Source organism: Ptychodera flava, chromosome 9, assembly GCF_041260155.1.
Source record: "Ptychodera flava strain L36383 chromosome 9, AS_Pfla_20210202, whole genome shotgun sequence".
In the NCBI taxonomy this organism is placed as follows: domain Eukaryota; kingdom Metazoa; phylum Hemichordata; class Enteropneusta; family Ptychoderidae; genus Ptychodera; species Ptychodera flava.
This window is the reverse complement of record NC_091936.1, coordinates 34976681-34998782: the sequence shown is the minus strand read 5'-3', so window position 1 is coordinate 34998782 and position 22102 is coordinate 34976681. Positions and strand designations below refer to the sequence as shown.

Sequence of the window (22102 nt, the reverse complement as noted above, 5' to 3'; positions counted from 1 at the left end):
AAATCAAAATGACCATTAAAATTTGAATTTACTTTTCAAATGTTTCACAAAGGAATGCATGGTTTCCTAATGCAGTAAAAGCCCATATCCCTTCAGAGGATAGAATTCAGAGAAAACCAGGAGAGAATAGGAAGATATTTTGAGGTCAACAAACTTCAAGAGTTACAGCTAGTTGGACTTTAAAATATTGATGTCGTTATATTTTTGTTTCCATGGTTTGAATCAATCATATTGTTTTTTAAGGCTAAGTTGGTTATCCAACGGGGAATAAGTATGAAAGGTCACCATGTGACAGACTCGTTATATTAATTGACTGGGCATGATGTTTTGTAATGTAAAATATATCTACCTGTCAAGAAATAATATAAAAAGTAGAAATTATTGAAACAAATTACAAGGTAGAATAGGTTTGAGTTTTATATTTTACTCATAAAATACAAATGTATACCAATTTATTTCATGTAAATTAATTTTACATCTCAAGAAATATAACAGCTGCATATGACTAGTTGATACTCTTCAATGTGATATTGTACCTAACATGTAGTCACTTAATAACTTGAAGTGAGCACTAGTTGTGAGCATAATAAGGTAGGATGTATAATGGAAGTCTTTTTTCCCTTGGCATGAAGGATTAAAAGATTCATCATTTGATGTAACATTGATTGAACATTGATCTTGACGGATCACATTGTGAAATAGACTTGATAGTATCTCATTCAATCTATAAAAGATATTTGCAGTACTGTAAAAATGATAACATCATGTACTTCTTGATAAATATAAATTTGATGATCTCTCAAACTATGAAATCTTTATCCCCTGTACAGTAAAGTGGTTTGTGTCGCACCGTTGGCAACTAGGAAACTAGACACAATGTTTAAATCAAGGTTGCCAACACTGTCAAGTGTAACTATCGTCTAGCATACAGTCAATCACAAAGAAATTAACTCAGTCTGCAAAAGTTGAAATGCTATCTGGAAGGAGGTCAGAATTCAAAACACCACCACCAGATCTGCACAAACGAAGATTGCAAATGATGCATTCTACCTGAGCAGTTAGCGGGATGTGTGGTGTTGTTTTGACTACTGAGCTCCTTCCAGATAGTGTTTTAACTTTCACAGAGGTGATTTCTTTGTTTTTGACTGCCTAGACAATAATTACGCCTGACAGTGTTGACAACTCTGCAATTTAGACAACACATGTATGTCTAGATCTCATATTGCCAATGGTTCAACACAAGCCGCTGTAATCACATGTCCATAACCTTCAGTCCCCGGCTTCAACCAAAGTCTTGAAGGAATTGTACTCATTATCAGCAGAACCAATTAGCAGTACTCATCATTAGAATGACTGATAGATTCAGTATAAATTGATTGCTTATATAAAGTCTGAAAAAAGACAGGTGTTTGAGTTGTCAGTTTATTTCTCATGAATTCTTGACAAACATTTTTGGAGTTACATCTGGTTGACCATGAAGAGCTCTTGCTAGGGGTGTGGGCGTGTATTTGAGCTAACAAATAAACAGACAGCATTGGCAGACTCTACAGGTGACTTGTGGCTGCTTCTTGCAATGCCATCTTCTTCAGGAGGTCACTGGGTTGCCAGTGCATAATATCAGCTGATAAAAGACATGGAAAAACACCAGATCATCAAATTTGTTTTGATCAAAGTGTATTCAATGAGTTATTGCATCAACTTCCATTAGTTCATTTGGCAGAAAGGGAAATCTGGCATAGATACTAGATAGCACTGATTTGAAATTTAGCCGTGTGTGGGCGCTCTGTGACCTCTGACCTTAACAAAAACCACATTGCCCACACACAGCTGAATCTTTTAGTAGAATAGCGGCATACTGTTTTTTTTTGCTACAGCAATGTTTGATACAGTAAACATGCAACGCAAGCCCCTGTTCTCTTGCAATAAATAAAAAGAAAAATTTAATGAGCAAGCTTGAGTTAAATGCAAATTCATTGATAAGCTTGCAGTATGTCCACGTGATAATATTCAAACTGATTTCATAATTGTGCAGTCTCACTCCTAAAAAAATCAAATCATAATGGAGATCTTCATCATTACTGTCACCATTTTCAACCAAGATTTCAACTTCAAAAACCTTCAGGCTTTATCAGCCAATCCTAATCCCTCCAGCCCTATGCAGTTTCATCCCATTCCGTGACATCATGGAGTTGTTCAGTCTACATGTATGTATATATTGCAAGTGTAGAAAACCTGGAAAAATGATTGCCAGCAAATGGCACAAACATGTCTGGATTCCACATTTACAAAGCATCGCCCACACAGAACCCCATTGTACATGAGTACTTACGGTGTGCTGAGGCATAGTGGCAGACGCGTTCATAGACTTTAGGCAAGCCTACCATCTTTGTTGCATAGTACATTGGTCCACCAGTGTGTCTTGGCCAGGCGTACCCATACAGCCTGAGTGGATCAATGACAAAAATACATGAAAAATATGAGAAAAATTTTGCAAATAGGCGGCAGATTAAGCATGGGTGCACACTGATCCAATGACTGTATCGGGTGTGTGATGTACAGAGAAAGTTTATCAGTAACATGATGTTGACTCAGTATGGGGATGTCTCACTCAGAGTTGACTTTAGGTGTTCACTTGTATCACTGACTTAACCTTTTGAGCGACAACGTCAATTTTTCTCACCTTTATAAAATATACTATCTCAGATTTTTGCCAAAATTTGATAAAAAACTGTAGCTAATAAAATATGATGTCCATTTGGTCTAAAATTATCAAAAAATTTCAGAAAAATTCATAGAAATTGGTAAAATTGGCAGTAAAATTTTGGTGGGAAAAATTACAACACTCAAAGGGTTAACATGGGGGATATCAATATAAATCTGATGGATTATTTGAATTATCAATGTACACATTTTATAAGTGAAAGGTATATTGTTGATTATTAATTTCACATGCAATTTTGAGATTGTGCAAAATATCAGGCGTACAAACAGCATTGACTTAGCACTGATGTGTTCAGAAAATAACAAGAAAATAACAACTGCTATTTCACTTTGATGATGCACTGTACATCAAGAGTGCTGAGCTGATATCCTTGGGTGTATACATATCGGTACATTTTGAAATGAACGATATTTTGCATCTTCACAGCTGGCTTGCTATGACTATGCTTACAAAGTGGAGATGCACCGGAGGGAAAGAAAGTTAGAATACTACCGGTATATGGCACACTGTAATTGTGAACTTTCTCACCAAATTGTGTCAATATCCTCCATCCTTGTAGCAATACCGTCTTCTAGAATTTTGAAGCCTTCGTTGATCATACAATACAAAGAGCGTTCTAAGATTTCCTGTGGAATTACAAAGCAAAAAGTGAAACAATTATCATCATGGTCAGTTCTGGATAAATGCAGTATTTACCACAATAAATCTGATTTAATAATCTTAATGGTTTTCACCGATTGATCAAAATATATTTGTCCTACTGAGATGAAATAACAAAGGCAAAAATACTGATGAAAAATTATTCTTCAGGAAGAAACTTTTGACTCCTGATAATTTGAAAACCTTGCAAAAAATACAATTTCATATGTCTTTATCAGAGGTACCAAGGTCTACATCAGGGGTATTGCATACAAGTAGACTTGCTGACACTAACAGACCATTTTAGGCAAGCAAGAATCGGCAAACCAAGCATACTAAAACATAATTTCATTACATCATAAAAGGGAGCAAGTTGCCACGACGACATCATCTTCAATGAATCAACAGACCTGATACGGTATCTTTCTTCTCTCAATGTTGTGATCCCTGCAGTATGCAACTATCATATCCTTTATGTCAGGGTCATTCATGGCTTGAAAAGCACCCGGCCTCTCATACTTGTAATATCCCTTGCCTGTAAAATAATGGATGTATAGGATGGCATTTTGTAGTGTCTCATTCTCATCAAATTTTGATCTGGCATATCCTAGACATTGCAGTGGACGGACATCCAGATCCATGGATGAATCCAATCTCAGGGTCCCCATTCTACTTTTAAAGGTACCGTATACAGTCACCTGTAATCTAAATATGCCCATATATGGTCAAAGGGAAATTCCTTGGTATTAAAATTGCCCATATGAGGGCGCTGTTTTTAAAAAGTGGAAAACCACTTAAAATCTGTGATTGGTTAGATTTTCTCTTTTCATGGTAACTGTGGCAAAATTGGAACAGGTGACAGTATACTTTTAAATCCAGCCTTTGACAATAAAGATGCAGAAAGTGTGATAAGAAATAGTGAAACAAATTAATTTTGCTAAAATTGGTGTTTCTCATAAAGAGCAGAATCTGAGCTTTCCAAAAATGTATGGTTTGTGCTATTTCATGCTAGTTTACTTAATGTAGGGGAGGATATAGTACCCCTACCCCTACCCATTTTTCGCCATTTTTTGCGGTATATGCAAATCAAAAACCAGCCCAGATAGGTAGTGCATCCCAAAATATCCAATGTTAACATCTTTTTTCTTGTTCAGCAGGTCCTAAAGAACAAAAAAATACCGCAATTATACGGTGTCGCTCAAATTTGATCAGAATTGGTACATACCAGTGTGGGTTAACAAAGATCAACAATAAATGTTGTTTCTATCTGTTCAGCGCAGGAAAATTCTACGTTGATGTTATGACAATGATTTCTGCACAGTACAACCAGAAAAACAACAAGAAATATTTAAACCAGAAAAACAAGAATGACAAAAGTAATTAAGGTCCGAAATTTTAGGTACTGGAGGTCAACTTTAGCAACATGCATAGCTGAAAGGCAGCTAGCCCCTCTTAGTTTGACCATAGACGCTCTTCCTCCCCTCTACTGACGGTCTTCCTCCCCTCTACTGTCTATGGTTTGGAGAGTTCTGTTAATATGTAACAGTTCATAAACAACTCCCCTCTACTGACGGTCTTCCTCCCCTCTACTGTCTATGGTTTGGGCAGTTCTGTTAATATGTAACAGTTCATAAACAATGACAGGAAATGACTCAAGATAAGTGGAGTTTGCCTGTCACTCCTGCACACATGCAGAAATTCCCTTTTTCTTACCTCATTTGCACATTTTTGACACTGATGTGTTCATTGAACAAATTCACATCTCAACCCCTACATCTACCTGTACACCAAATACTGAGACGGTAGCTTTGGCAGTATGGGAGCCTTTGTGTGTGACGGACATACATCCGCACATACCCACAAATATACAGACATGCAAATCAATTCAGCTTATGCGATAACCTCACATTGGTATACCAAATGTGAGTAAAAATACTCATGTAGTAGGGATGGGGGGGGGGGGGGGGGGGGTTGCACGGTGGGCCCCTCCAGCCCACGGACTGAACGGATTTCATGAAACGTGCAAAGGGACACTTTGAATTCTTATTTCTCAGTTCAGAAGAAGATCATAACAGTTGTGATGATCAAGCAGGAAATGACACTTCATTTTCCGATACAAACACTTGAATAAAAATATCACTCATTTTCTCAAACCTCCAATATGCAACGAAAGTCAAAGTTTGTCATTTTCACTGGAAATTTAATGTTCGATGCTCAGCAAAAGGCAATTTAATACAACGTAAAAAAAGAGAAGCCTTAGCATGAAAGGTTATGCAAGTTGAAAAATATTATCAGTTGTTTGAAATAATAAAATCTTATACGGCTAAAAAAATTAATAGGTTTGTTTCTGGTCATTGACATGTGGCAAAAATGATGCGGCGACATGAATTTTTTTTTCATTTTTTTTCATTTTTGGTGGAATGTGATACATTTTTCCCTTCTTTCCATAGGGCAAATGAAAAACAGGAAAAAAAGAGTTGATGCGCACATTTTGAAGTGATGTGGGCGGTGACCAGAAACGAATCAATTTTTTTTGGACATTATAAATTGGCATTTATTGTGTTATCATGAACATTAAAGTGAGAAAACAGGAATTTGACAGTCTGTGTACAATTTAAAAGTACCTGTCTTTTGTCCAAAATGTCCCTGCTCACACAGCATGTCTGGTATTGGACAATACCTTTGCCCTTGACGATAACGAAGTGGCGTTCCAGCGGGGACCTTTTCGCCAGTGATGCCCTGGCTTTGACGAATGCGCCATCCAACATCCAGACCTAGGCAGACAGAGGCAGGACAATTAAACAATCATGGGAGTCTTGTTCTTTTGCTGAGAATTGATACTAAAGGCACATACAGCAGTATTTTGTGGTAAAATGGCACCGTGGTCATAAAAATAACTTTGTTTTGAAAGATCATGTCTTGTTCAGCTTGGCAAATATGCATTTGTAGGAACACATATTACTCAGCGTATTCATGTCCAAGTACATCGTGTACTCGGAGTATAAAAAGTCCCGGTAAGCATGTAAACTTGGTGTATGCAAGTCCGAGTACTTGGACTTGTAAGTCCGACTCAGTTTTGGAACTTGGAATGTATGGTTTGAGATACTCCTTTCAGTATGATTTGGGGAGTAGAACAAGGAACTGGAACTCAAAGAACATCCAAAATAATGCTATAAATGTTTTTGGGAATCATTTTCAAAGTCCAAATTGAACAGATTTAAGAAACCGGTCTCAGCTTTGGCAGCATCTCATTAGTATGCATTCACCTTGGTCACACAAACCATGGGTGAACATAAAACTTTGCAGCATGCCTTCCACGTGATGTGTACCAGCCAATATTGTGCATATCCGATATCCTCTCAAAGATTAGGAAGTGAAATAAACATTCTGCTGAATGCTTAACAGGCATCAGAATCAACCGACATTATCTACAAACATCGAAACCCTCCTTCTTGAAATCATGTCAAACCCATTTGAAAGTAGGTATTTATTAAGTCTGACAACAATGAAAAATACTGCAATTATACGGTGTCGCTCACATTTTATCAGCATTGGTACATACCAGTAAGGGTACCAAAGATCAACAATAAATATTTTTTCTATCTGTTCAGTGCAGGAAAATTCTACGTTGATGTTATGACAATGATTTCTGCACAGTACAACGAGAAAAACAACAAGAAATGTTTAAACCAGAAAAACAAGAATGACAAACGTTGGACATGCTGCTACAGAGAAATAGATGTTTTGATCAAAAAAGGGCAAAAATTGTCCTAAAAACACAAATATTGAAATTTCACCACATTTATTGCAAACAGCTTCTCAGATTGTGAAAAGATGATCTGCAACATTTTGCGAAATCTATCAGCAATATAAATCACTAGGCCATATGTATGTTGTAGTTACAGCACGCAATCTTATTTGCACTAGTGATATGGATGTACATTGTATCCTCAGACAGCGTCGAACTAAAAAAAATTATAAATCTGAAAATTTACTCAGAAAAAAAATTAGCACAGCTTTTCTCATTTGGAAAAAAATTTTTTTTTAGAAATTTACAATTGTAAAAAAAATGTTCACAATTTCATTGTGACCACCCCCTCCCAAGATCTAATGGTCCGTCCCTTAGTTTGAGCAGGTCTGTTAGTAAACAGTTCATAAACAATGACAGGAAATGACTCAAGGTCAGTGGAGTATCCTGTTTCAGTCATTGGCATGCCACCACTCCTGAACATTTGCAGAATTTCCCTTTTTCTTACCTCATTTGCACATTTTTGAGACCGACGTGTTCATTTGAACAACGTCACATCTCAACCCCTGCATCTACCTGTACCGCACACCAAATACTGAGATGGTAGCTTAGGCTGTATGGGAGCTTTTGCGTGTGAAGGACATACATCCGCACATACGGTACATACCCACATACATATATACAGACATACAGACGCCACGGACTTGCCATATAAGCTCTTTTTGGTATTTATATAAATACCAAATATAAAAACAACGGGTTATGCCAAGCAGAGCTAATGAAAGGGTGACAACTTTTCCAAAAAAGGTGGCAAGTCACAGTCACTAACTCACCTGACAAGTCTGATACTTTGAGTGGGCCCAGTGGAAAACCAAAGTCTTCTAAAACACGGTCAACCTCTTCTGGTAAACAGCCCTCTTCAATCAGGAACGATGCCTTTCAATGAAAGGCTAATCAAGTGATCAGAGACAGGTACATATGACATAACATTCTTGTTTAAAGATACAGTCCAATGATTTTACAGTCCAGTGATTTTAAAAGTAATTTTAATGCGTGAATGAACACATGTGGGCATCATCGAGATGTGATACAAACTGCATACCCTACAAGGTGCACAGCTAAACGTCGGAGCCTTGATAGAGACTACTTGTATTTGGAATCTCCTGACTGGTTTGAGCCGGTTAAATGAAACTAGTACTGACCCGTTTAGATGAAGCAAAGACGGTTTTGTTTCTCGTTGTCACATTGAGTCTGATCATAATTTTGAGCAATGTTAATTCTAACGCTATGCATGCTAGCTGCTTACTCAGTTTACAAAATCTAGTTTGTCATGTGCAAGCCTTTTCTTTACCGCAATGCAGCATGGGTGGTTAGTGCAATGCAGCATGGGAAATGTCAGCCATGACTCTGTGTGCTAACAATGAGACTCTTCTCATCATTGTATATGATACAACGATGTTTCAAAACAATAATTAATATATATATATATATATATATATATATATATATATATATATATATATATATAATTCAACACCAACATTTTCCAAAACTTTATACACAAAAAGCTGATAAAAATTAAGCTGATGAGCTGATGAGAGACACACATGAAGCCTTATATCAGTTTGGGTATTTCTGCACCATAAGCTGCAGCCAAAATAGCTTGTACATGTGTATAGTTCATTTGTTCGTAGCCTACCTCAGTGACTCTTATCCAGTGCATTCTGTTGCCTAAGAAACCTGTACAATTACCCACAAGAACTGGCACCTGTTGAGAATTGGAACAAATGAATGTAGAAGTCTGTATTTAGGATCAAGAACCTACCTCAGAGGTGTACTGAAACATCATACGGTTGCCAACAAAACCATGGCAATTTCCAACAAGGACTGGTACCTGATTGAAAAGTATAATGTGGAATCAAATACAGTTTATTGAATAACACACATACACCGGAGTTGCATTTCCTTAAGGTAGTATGCACCTCGAAAGTGAAAGACTTAAACTTTTGCTCTAACTTTCCTCAAGGAATCGTTCAATCATTCTCTTTCAAAATCAAGATTAAAAATAGGGGGTCACCGTGCAAATTTGGTGCTTGAGAAACAAATTACCCAAAATTTACCTATATTAGAAATTCAAAACGGCCGCCATCCCTGTGTTAACTCTATGGAGAAAAATAAAAATTTTTGAATTTCGAAAAACTAAGCCGTTGAAAAGTTTTCTTTCACCAAGAGCTTTAAAATGAACCCCCACATGTGGTATATCAGAAGAGAATTGTAAAAGTTTGAGAGTCCGAATGTCTGTCCCGAGGTGCGTTCTACCTAAATGTGGAAATCATTTTTCTGGACTTCCATTTAAGATACAGTATTGCACTTGAACAAGAAAGTGCCATCGATTTTAGATAATGATCAGGCATGTTTGATTGTGTCACGGTCCCTCCACAAAATTTTGTGGAGGGACCGTGCTTGTGTTGATCAAAAACATGGTTGATGATGGAATCATGTAACATTTGTTTATGACTCATGAAACAATGAATGGAACAATGGCAATGCCTGAAATTTGTACTGTTGACAGTTTCAGTAAAAAAGACAGCCAAGCGGAGCAAGGCAGAGGAGGAGATGGAGTTCCAAAGTTTCAATGAGTACTTGCAAATCTATTTTAAAGGCACTTTTAGCGATCTCTGGGATCGCCTTTGTTCTAGTATGGAAGAGGATTATGGAGGTGTGATACCTTTTGTTTTCCATTGAAATTGTAATCTAGTGGGTAAATTTTCTGATGAGAAAATCTGGCGCCAACACAGGCCTTTAAGGTTCTGCTTTTGTGTATGAACCCCTGTCTGTGACATGTACATGTACATTCTAGCTATCACCATCACATACCAAAGTACGTTAACATTCAAAGTTAATACACTGTATGTGACCAGTGTACATCTCAGAAGTCAACCTCTTTGTGGTAAATACACTGCTTAAATTTGACTGCTTAATCTGGCATGGAGTCCAGAGAGTGTAACTTTCATTTCATACCTTTTTTATTGTTTTCCCAAGAGTCATGACCGTTGCTATGGTTTCTGGAGAAGTATCTTTGCCTCTGATGTTCTCTAGCAGTTTCATGAGGTGAGCTGGAGCAAAGAAGTGCGTCCCAACAACTTTGTCCGGCCTCTTGGTAGCACTTGCCATCTGAGTATTGAAACAAAAACAGTAGAATTGAATGTATTGATGACTTTCTGAATTAAAAAAAATCATAGTTTGAAAACATGATTTCTGATTGCTAAGGATTTTTCTTTGGATGATTGTCTTTGACAATTTGATATTCTGGTCTTCTGCTTTGAGGAAAATCACATTAAATATATAACCTGTTCATCCCAATTCCATGTAAACAGGCCCAAAGTCACTATTGACAACAATGGGTTTGGGGCAAACCATAGCAATGAGAGGGGGTTAAAGATGAATGTTCCGGATGAGAATAACAGACAGCACAATATAACTCCCATTTAAAAGTTGATAAAAAATATGGTCTTTCAAAGCGTGAATATAAGAAATGCATGCGCATGCATACATGTAGAAATACAGGTTACTTGACTCGTTGTAAAAAGAACATTTCTGATTAAATCGAAGTCAAGTAAGGGACATCATGAATAAGTGTTTGAAAAATGTGTAAAAGCATAACATCTGATCTTATAAAGTCTCCTTTAGACAATATGTCTATTTACTTGATATAAATACCTCTCTGATTGGCTCACCTCATCAATATTTAATGACGATGTATTGCTACACAGAATGGCACTAGGCTTGCAAACGGCGTCTAGCTTGGCAAATATCTCTTTCTTCAGCTTCATGTTCTCAAAGACTGCTTCAATGACAAGGTCAACATCCTTGATTTGTTGGTAGTCCAGCGTCGGCGTGACCAAGGATATCAGTTTCTTGGCTGCATCAGCCTTCATTCTACGCTGCTTCACATTTCTGGCAAAGACTTGTTGGATAAATTTCAGACCCCTTTCTAAGAGCTGAGAGGATGAAGTTAACATGTAAAACGAAAGAAAATATTAAACTTTTACAACTCTGAATTCAACATACTGATAATCGAGCAGAATAATTAATTCCGGAATGAATTCTTTTGCCATTTGTTCAGAAAGGTTACAGTAGAAATGCTGTTCTCGTCACATCTTGGTAAGACCTCCTAAGACTTGTGAACATGAACGATTGCATTTTTAAATGATCATCAGTAATACCATATAGCTATATACCAGGGCTAAGTACTGTTACACTGCATGACTTTCAAGAAGACTGATCTTTTGTATATCCTGGCAAAAGTAACTCTTTACAAAGGAAGAGTAAGTGTCTTGGAGGTCAAAATAAGTATTTTGCACTTTTTGCAGGAAGCTAACATTTTACGACAGTAACAATACAATTTAAGTTGGGAAATGAAATTTGACAAGGTTGCAGGTCTTGACAGGATTTTAAACTGCAGTGGTTCATTTATGAAATCTTCTGATCTGTGACCCTTGACCTATGAATGATGATCTATGCTCTCTACGCCTACCTTCTTATCAGCTTCCAGGAGAACCACCGGGATGTTACTTGTGATGAGACTGATGGTAATTCCAGTACCCATGGTACCACAACCAATCACAGCTGCTGTCTTAACTGGCAATGGCTTTGTCGATTTATATGTAGCTTTGCCACCTGGCAGCTCCCACTGAAAATATACAAATGTGATGAAACGCCTTGTTGACAAGTATGGTCTTTATGGTTGGACAAAAGTAACAACATTTCAACCGGAAATCTCACAGCGTATTCACTAAGGGAGGAAAAACGGATTATTAGAAGGTTCAGCAAAACGCTTGTCACATGATTATTATGCAAATAATGACTGTGTACTGTGCACGGTTGGATTTCCTAATATCAGGGCTTTCAGGAAATATACACTTTATTGGGGTTTGGAACTTCTATAACTGAGAAAAAAATAAAAATCTATTTTGTATGTAGCTATCTTAAGTCCTGATGAATGGGTCGTAGTAGAGAAAGTACACTGAAGAGACAAATGTTTGCAACTTAAGAAGTTCAAGGTTATCAAAAGTATTATAAAGAATAATGTAACACTTTCATTGCACAGTTTACACAGATTGTATAATGGCTATAAATAACACATAAGCTATCCTATAGCCTAGATTTACCATAAAACCCTATCAATTTGACCACTCCTTAAATTCGAACATCCTATTTTTTCTATAAAACGTAATTTTATTTTACCCTTATCAATTCGACCACAAATGGAAATTGTGACTTTCTCAATCTATACTAATTCGACCAACCTATTTTGACAAACTATTTTGAACAATTTATTTTTGATAACATAAACAGAACAATACATGTACAGTACAGAATATGTCTAAGTTGGGACTTCTGGAAAATCACCTTTATATGTTTCAATCATCCAAGATGGTAAGCATTTCACTTATGAACTGTCAAAATAGTGGAAAGTAGTGGAAAATTTCTAATAATTCGACACTAAAATTATTTCTGCTTTGTTGACTTCCTAATAATTTGATTATTTAAAATCTAATTGTTTTTTTCTGGTCAAATTGATAGGGTTTTTACAGTCCATGAGTTACATACAATGTAAGTCAAATTCAGTTAAAATACCATTTATATCACAAAGCTTCAAGAATTGCACCATTCCTATAAATAACACCTCAGTCTGAAACAGCATTATCATACTCTTTTCATAACAGAACCATAAACAGGCAGTGCTTGAATTTGGATGAATGACCGACTAAATTTCACCTGTGTACCAAATTTGAAAGCATGGCAAAAAGTACCGGTACATAAAAAAATACAAATATGCAAATTTCATCATAATTTCAATGGATCCTATTTTAGTCATCACAAGGAACCCACACACCAAATATTAAAGCAATCTGACCATTGGTTTCAGAGAAGATTTTTTTACTACATTGAAAAAATACCGTCAAGGACAGTGTGCTCACATTCGGTTTGAATTGGTAAATTCAAGAAATATTTAAACCAGAAAAACAATAGTGACAAAAGCAAATAAGGTCTGCAACTTAGGTTCTGGAGGTCATCTTTAGGAACATGCATATCAACTTCTATAGCAATGGGACAAGCAGATCCTACAAAAGAAAAGGTGGGAGAGTAGGGAAAATGTACAAGGGATCTGGTAAAAAGTAATGCTACCTCATCAATCTTCTAGCCCCTACCCCCTCCTGAATATCAAATGTTCCACCCCTTATATAAGACCAGCTGGCAGGAAATGTATTTACAACCTTGGGAATGTTTTAATTACTGCTATGAGTGCTATCATTCGAATGTAAACAGCACTTAAATCAGTTACAGAAAGTGAAATGCCTTCCACTGTTGGGGGGGGGGGGGGGGGGATTACGACATCTGGAATTATCCTGGATCCAAATTTCTCATCAGTTCTTGTGTGTCTTACATGCAAAAGTTGCAAAAATTGGTTCGCAATGAAAAAATTTACCTCAACTTTGTTTTCTGGATCAAATTTTACTACAAATTGATATTAAATATGACAAAATTATGTTCACAGCCTTCGAAACTCTCTCACAACATATCCTGGGTTGGTGTAGGTCATTTAAGGTCACAAACTGAGAAAATTACCTAAAATATAAAATTTGGGGGTTTCCCAAAACTTTGAGCAGAAAATTTATCTAATAACATCCCTCGGGACTTTTGTACCAAATTAAAAAGCTATCAGACAAGTAATTTTGAGAACAAGTTTTCTTGACCAAAAATGACAAAATTGTCTTAAAAATACAAATTTGTATATTTCAGGACAATTTCCATATATCTAACTATTGTCATCCCTGGACATCTGTACACCAAATATAAAAGCTGTCTGTCCAGGGGCTTTAAAAAGAAAATATTTTTTAAGATTTTTTAACCAAAAATGACAAAAATTGCCCCAAAACAGTAATATTTCCAATTTTGTCGTAATTTCAACAATTAGAAGGGTAACACCCTTGCAAACATCCAATCCAAATTTGAGAGCAATTGGGCTAGCGGTTTCAGAGAAGAACAAATTTTACTTAAAATGAGAAAAATACCCAAAACATTCAGCAAAAATACAAAATTCGAGATATCTTCACAATATTCATAAAACTGATTTTGATCAACCTGAGGAACCTGTATACCAAATATCAAAGCTATCAGATTAGCAGTTTTTGAATAAAAAAAATTTTGACCAAAAATTCGGAAAATTGCCCCAAAAATTACAAATATGAAAATTTCAATTCAATTTGTATAAACTTGCCTAGGTCATCCGAGGAACATGTATATCAACTTTCAAAGCAATCAGATGGGTGGTTTCAAAGAAAACATTTTTTGACTAAAAACTGAAATAATTACCCTAAAACTAGAAACATGCAAATTTCATCCCAAATTTTAAAGACCTAATTTAGAATACCTAAAGGAACCTGCACACCAAGTTTCAACCCAATCTAACCAACGGTTACAGAGTTTTAGCAATTTGCAGGGATTTTTACTTTTTTCCCCTCATTTGCATATTTTTGGCACTGACATGTTCATTTGAACAAATTAACATCTCCATCCCTAGGTGCACCTGTACACCAAATACTAAGACAGTAGGTGATGCGGTTTAGCTGTTTTTGATGTGGACGGACATACAGACAGACAGACAGACAGACATGCAAATGGCATGCAAATGAACTGATTCAGCTTATACAATAACCTCACATTGGTATACCAAATGTGAGCTAAAAAACAGAAAAAATTTCATTAAAAATAGAAAGCAGCCAATATTGACATCAAATCATTGTGGCTAAATAAGTGTGGCCTGAGGTATCTAAAAACTAAATATGACAAGGATCGGATGAGTAGTTCCTGAGTTCTTGATTTTTGACTATTTTCACCTTTTTTCTATCTCATTTCTATCTCACATTTATGAGACTGAAAGGTTCACTTTAACACCACTAATGGCATCATTATACCAAAAATCAGCTTAACACGAGAAGTGGTTTTGGAGTTTTTGATATCGATGGACAGACATCCAATACATACAGACAGACTTTTTTCAACCATACAACCTCCCAGTTGGCATATATGTATGGCAAATGGGAGCTTAAACCCCAAGAGAAACAGCGTAAAGTGCATAGAACTTACTGACAGATAATAACATGTACATGTATTTACCTTTTGGGCAGTTCGTTCAGCAAAGAATGCATAGGACATAGCAGGAGCTTGGTTTCCTGTCCCCAGTAGGTTGCCTAGCTCGCTCTCTCTAAAAGGAATTGCAGTGTATCGAAGAGTAAAAAGGATGGCTATCAGATGAATCACAGACTTGTAAAACCATGTGTGCTTTTTTTGTGATTAGACGTCTTGCCAAGGCAGATCACATGGTATGTAGGGCTAGAAACTGAGTCTGAAAAGCATTAAAGATGTGTATCTAGGCAGATTCTTGCTCCTGCCTAAGAGACCACGGATAATGAAAACTTTTCCCAAAACTACAGACTGCTGAAATATTTTGTTGGTGGCTTAAACAGCTACATGTAACAGGTTTCTGAACATCAGACATTTCAAAACATAATCTGAATGGTGGTTGAGTGTCAAGCTTATACACGTTTTCCATGGCATATACATGTACATGTACATACATGTAGTAAGTGTGCATTTGTGTATGATAATCAAAATAGAACTAAACTCCCTCCCTATGAGATTTGTTTGTCATGTGCAGATCTTAATAATCCGTATCCCCAAGGGTTGTACCATTACATGGCCATCAAGGGGTGAAAGGTTTGTTAAATGCAGACTCTCCTGTTTAAAGCAAATTCTTTTTAAGGCATTGAATTTAGACTGCTTATTGTATTGTGCATGTAAACACGATGTGTTACATTAGCATTAAACCTGATTCTGCAGTCTAGACTGAACTTGTCAGAGGTGGTTTCACGTAGTCCTCAGCAGTCAGAGAGGACATAACTCAGTTGACAGTATTGTAAGAGTAGCCTGTTTACATAAGGACATCCTGTCATAACACATTTTGAAAAATTTTCTAATGACTTCTGTTGCCTACTTTTTTAAACCCTCTTCATAGTTTGGTGAGTTGACGGCGGCTTCTATGGCTCGTAAACAGTTCATTGGTGCAATGGCTCCTCTGGATTTTTTCATAGTGTTCTTTCTTGCCTCTAAAAAACAGAAATCAAAGAACTTTCATGATGGATAAACTACAAGAGAACATGGACATCATACTGAAATACATATATTTTGTGATAATGTGTTTTTAGTGCTGGTTTTGGCAAATTTAAAGCTCAACTAAACTGTAAAAGCCGACTTAGATTTGTTGACCTCACTCAAACAGTCTTCTTTCTTCAGACAAAGGAGAGAGTCATTGTCAGTTTTATAATTTTTCCAGCGTTTGGAAAAATTACGTTGAAAGTTGAAAGGTCCTACATTTCATGCCAGTTATCACTAGAACTCAAGTTGAACTGATCCATACAATATTTTTTCTTAGGAAAAGATAAACTATATTTTTATCACAGTTTGTTGAACAATTAATTTAAAGCTTGTTTTTAGTGTTAGTTCACAAAATGGCAATGGAAATTCTTCATGAAATGACTTGAAGGGCAGGGGTTTAAGGTATACAGTATTTATCAGGGGTATATCTGATCCGGTCAAGGTGGGGGAGGTTGTAAACACCGAAATTTAGCATGTTTTGGAGTATAATAATATTGCATAAATCATTTGTAGGACAATAGGAAAATCATCAATGATTTAACCCTTTTACCACCGTGGTTTGAACCAATTCCATTGTTTTCCGTGGCAAAGTTGGATCTCTAGAGAGGGAAATGGGGATGAAAGGTTAAAAAAGATAGGATACATTCCTCTGCCATGTTTGAATGGTCGTCACTTTTGTTGATGGTCGAGTCTTACCTTGGAACAAAATGTCGGCCTTTTCAACCCCCTTGACTGGCATTTCACTAACACGTCTCAGACTGACAGGTTTGTAGGCGACAGACTTGGCGTAGTCAATAGCTGCTTCAACAACGTCTCCTGGTACAACCTGAGGAGATACTGGACCAATTAGCAAAGCAATACCCCATGAGTGCAACTTTCAACATTTACTTGTAAGTATGAATATTGGGGACAGAGAGGAAGTCATTTTTCAATCTGGCTGAGATTACGCGTTTTAGTGAAAAGATCTTGCATGGCAACTGTAGAAAACTGCCTGTATCTGGACAAAACTAAAGAATGAATAACTCTTTAAGAGTGCTAGGCACTAGAACTTTGTGTGTAAAATTAAGTGGATTTTTTCTGAGATGCAGTGATGTCATTGCGTATTATGTTGCTGCACATCACATGTGATGTGTTCCTTTTGCGCAATGTGACGGAATGACTGTACATGCATTTGGAATATAGAGAGATTACAACGATTTGCCCTATTCATCACCATGAATTGACCCAAAGCCACTGTTACCAATCATGACTATCAACCTGCTTATAGGTAATTGATGAACACGCTAAAGATGAGTTTCAATTTTCTTCAGCTTACTTTGTCAAGAATACCCATCTTCAGAGCTTGTCTGGCTGATGCATGACGTCCACTAAGTATAAGGTCCAGGGAATTGGCCACACCGGCAACCCTTGGTAATCTTTGAGTGCCAGCAGCCGCTGGAAGTATGCCAATCAGGACTTCCGGAAAACCAATTCTGTAGAGAAAAGAGGATTACACAAAAATTGATTTCTAATTGCTAAAATATCAATATTGATGAAAAGGTGGATGCAGTGGTGTGAAATCTAAGAATGCAGATGCTGTGATAAAACAAGATTTCAACAGAGAAAATGCAGGGACTATCGCATATTGCATTGCATTCTAGTCTCTGCCATTCTTGGGCAGTGTACATGGTATGACAAACATTACGACAGATGCTGTAATGTTATAAATTGCATTTTGGTAGGTTGATGTTCAAAATCAAGTTACCGTAGATGAGCACAAAATCCAGTTGCATAAGCTTCATAGTGAATTTAACATTTGGTTGTGCTGATGTAGATCTCACATCAAGTCAAATCTAGTGATCCTGCCACCAAGACTTGATGTCCTGTCTCCTTCTTCTTGTATGTGGAATTACCAAAATGACAAATTCATTGGTTGAAGCTGAACAGTTATCTCAAACCTTGTATAAACACCACATTTGCTCTGCCTTCTAAATATAGGTGTGAGTAATCCTGCAAGTTCAAGTTGCCGACTTAACTGTCTCTAGTACTGGTCACCACAGTATTAAAACCAACTGACATCTACCATACTTCGACTGATCATGAAGAGCAATTCAATTTGATATCTCTGAACAACTGAGACCCATGATGGAATAAATATCCCCAAAATTGGTAATAAACATTATGAAAGGCAAAGGTAAAAAGCTAAAAAATTGTATGATTTGAGATAAAAATGACCAGAACATCAGTAAACTGGACTGCTTGTGAGTTAAAAAGGACATTAACCAACTGACTCAGTGGTGCAGTACCATTCATGTTTGGTGTTCAGGGCATGTGTGTACTCAAGTTAAAATGCTGCACGTAACCTGGCATGGAATGGCATGACCCACCTTGCATTGACATTTCCAATTCTGTAGTGACATCCCAAGGCAATCTCTAGACCTCCTCCCAGTGCAATCCCTGCGATGGCAGCCACCACTGGCTTGTCACTGGCCTCAAGCTGGCGAACGTTATCTCTAATTGTTGGCACTGGAAAACCAATAGAAAAACCCATACCATGATTTTTGATTTTTCATATTTTGAAATATGGCCATGCATTCATGACTGGAATAAACCCACAGGGATACTGATTATTTAAAATAAATAATAATAATGATGCAGTTTATTTATTGATTATTGTAAAAGAGTTGTGTAAAATGACACTGGAAAATGATTGATATGTCATTATAAAGCGACAATATCTGTAACTTTTGATAACTTTTTGCTATTTTTGTTTTGTACATTAATCGCAAGTTCTTGTTCTACTCCCCAAAGCACGTTGAAACACCAACTATTAAGCTTGTCAACATGGTGTCTGTATGCGTAAAATGCACTGTTACTGTTTACATTTGAATTCTAGTCTGGTCCAGATTTCACTGGCAAACAATAACGATGCAGTCAACACATGTGCTTTCTGAGCCGACGAGCTCAACATTATGTATTTCAACGTGCTTTGGGGAATGGAATAAGAGACTGTTTACTTTAAACATAAAATAGTAGAAAAAGTCATCAAAATTTACAACTACCGGTACTGGCCCTTTGAAAGATTTGAAGCATGTCCTGCAGTATTCAACCAAACCTATTGTATACTACCATCATTTTGTTACTATTTTAACTTTCTTGAGCAACAGATGTTCTGGGGCAGGCTAAGCAGTTGTTCATGGATGTCAATGAGACTATGAATAAATGTGAGCTTTACCTCTTGAAACTTTACACAAACCAAACGAATTTCTTACCAAGTCGATGTTGATTTTTGCTGAATTCTTTGATGTCAGCGCCTGCACAGAACACACCACCATCTCCACACAGAACCACAGCAGAGACATCGTTATCGTTCTGAGCTCTCTGTTAACAGAAGTATCAGTGTTTGCATTTCTTGTAAATTTATTTTCCATGTTTTCATCTATCACTTTAATGTGACGACAGTGTAGTGGTTTGGCACAAATGGTAACATAGAAAGACTAGCACTCATATCAAAAGCTGGTGGTCAAAAAATTGTATCGAACACAATTATATACATGAAACATTGGATAGTATCTGCAAACTTGTCGTAAAACAGTCCGGGTCAATTCCAAAATTGGCAACTCATTATGATAATGTATTCCGGCTTTTAGCCATCATCGACCAGATTACATCATTAATAAAGTACAGGTCACGCTGGGTCACACATTACCCACCAAGTGTGATCGGCAGTTTTGGGCCACTTATTAAGCCTCTGTCTTGTGAATTTCGACAAATTTCGACTGTCAACATAATCCACGTGTTCTGCAGAAGGTCATGTCCAACAAGGAGTCAGATGAGTGAAGAAATATTTGAAATATTGACGATTCATTTCTACCCCCAGTTTATCGATTTCGCTCAAGTACCGAGAATCATTTTGTGGATGTTCGTCATCTCTATTAGAAATACTGTTATAAAGGTTATTTGCGTAGGTACGCGTATGGCGTTTTGCAAGAAGGAAGAGCGATGTCAGAGCTTTAAAATGATACCTGTTTTGTAGTTGTCCTACGCAGACTAAAAATGGTACGCGATTTTGAAAATGTGTTGACAGAGTGGCCACACAACTGTTCGACATACAGTAGAATTTGTGATCGCTGCCATCTCCGATACAAATGGGGTTTTCTGAACAATCTGTGAAGGTACACGAGTTATATTTCGCAGGACTTCAGGCCAGAGTCCAGGAATCACAGCGATATATAATATGGGGTTTGGTTGTCGAAGCCAGAATAAAAATGGTACGCGATTTTGAAAATATGTTTTGACAGAGTGGCCACACAACTGTTCGACATTACGACAGAATATGGCGCGAGAGTTCGACACAGTATGGCGTAGTAACGAAGGACGCAGGTGGAGGTTGCCAGGAAAGACAATTTTTACTGGTGGCGCACTGGCTGCTGATTGGCTAATGACAGGGGAAAATAATATGGTATAGCTTCACCAATTTTGGAAATGATCTGGACTGTAAAATGTTTTATCATGCAAGAAAACACCAACTGCTTACCGTCAGACAATGATCAATGCTACTTCGCACTGCATGGCTGTAATTGAAGAGGAAGGATAAAAAATGTAGTTCAGAAAATAGGTTTCTATTAACATTAGCTCAAAACTATCATTTTTGTTTTCATTTGTTATTCTATAAATCCTTCACCACAAAAATATTGGCACTCCAACGCAACGTTAGCTGTATCGTTTGCATTGGCAAAGAAAATCAGTAGGAATCTTTCTTCCAATAATATTCATGAAGCTTGGACACTGTGCACTCAACAATGGATATAATATAATTTGCTGTATGCAACAGACTATATATAGACATCAGATCATGGACAATGTTCCTGAGCTTATACAGGTGTACATTCAATTTACATTGTAATGTCAATTGTTGGCATACATTTCATTTTTTAATGTCAGTCGGTTTTATAATCATGAATATCACAATCATAATTAAATGCAGTGGAATTACTTGTATCACAGACTGTGCAATACCTCCATGCTTGTATTCATTATTCTTAATATAAAGTTACCACCACAATGACCTTTGCCTTTTAACATCTGAGGCTGTCCCTCGATAGGTCAATAAACTTTTAATGGTAATAAGCTTGAATTTATGGACATGGCTGACATCTACAATACGGATGTAACGGTGGCAGAGTGTCACTGTATTTGAAGTTTGTTGAAAGACAGTTACTGCCTTTATCGAAAATAGACCTGCACTTTTAGTTTCATGGCCGGTCTATTAAAGTTCATGAACTGAGTTTTATATTTCTGCAATAAATCATGTTTACAGAGTTTTAACTGTTCAAATTATCGTCAATGTACCAATCTGCGAAGATGTGTCCTTTCTCCGATCGTGTTAAGAAATGTAATTGCGCTAGATGTTCAGCAGTCCATAGGTGCCAAAACTTCAGGCGTGACCTCACGCGAATGGTCCAATGCCCTGGTATTCGCTGCGAACTGCATGCATTTCCCATGTTCATACGCAAAACGGCAAGTGGCGAACAACCGGGCTTGCAGAATTGCAGAAATAATATTACCTCAGCGCATTGACGGGTGGATTCTTCAATGTAATAACCGCAATGTCGCCTTCTTTCCTGTAGTTTGCCATACTTCACTGATTGACCCCAGTTGCAGCTTGCAGCTTCAGACGCGGTGCAGGTGTACAACGAAGATCGATGACATAAATGATAACGTGTATGTTGGTGATGAACAGCTGATCTAAGAAATAGCGCCCTCTTCAGGCCATTAGTTATTATTTTAGA

The 22102-nt window shown here is 37.0% G+C and overlaps 1 protein-coding gene across 2 annotated transcripts; it reads right to left on the bottom strand.

The window, feature by feature from the left end:
* Positions 1 to 409: 409 nt before the first annotated feature.
* On the bottom strand, positions 410 to 22066 carry LOC139140821 (peroxisomal bifunctional enzyme-like). Of its 2 annotated transcripts, none has more exons than XM_070710258.1 (18): positions 21878 to 22066; positions 20848 to 20884; positions 19583 to 19691; positions 18698 to 18836; positions 17647 to 17803; positions 17028 to 17157; positions 16171 to 16282; positions 15294 to 15381; positions 11647 to 11802; positions 10847 to 11110; positions 10131 to 10283; positions 8809 to 8877; positions 7943 to 8045; positions 5986 to 6135; positions 3772 to 3896; positions 3251 to 3348; positions 2330 to 2442; positions 410 to 1621 (listed from the first exon to the last, which is right to left on the bottom strand). In XM_070710258.1, the coding sequence occupies exons 1-18, from the start codon at positions 21946 to 21948 to the stop codon at positions 1545 to 1547; spliced, it is 2151 nt and encodes a 716-aa protein (XP_070566359.1). In that variant the 5' UTR covers positions 21949 to 22066; the 3' UTR covers positions 410 to 1544. The 2 variants fall into 2 exon arrangements, with proteins under 2 accessions (XP_070566359.1, XP_070566357.1); XM_070710256.1 differs by lacking the exon at positions 8809 to 8877 and adding an exon at positions 8935 to 9003 and having other exon boundaries at positions 426 to 1621; positions 21878 to 22060.
* Positions 22067 to 22102: the final 36 nt, after the last annotated feature.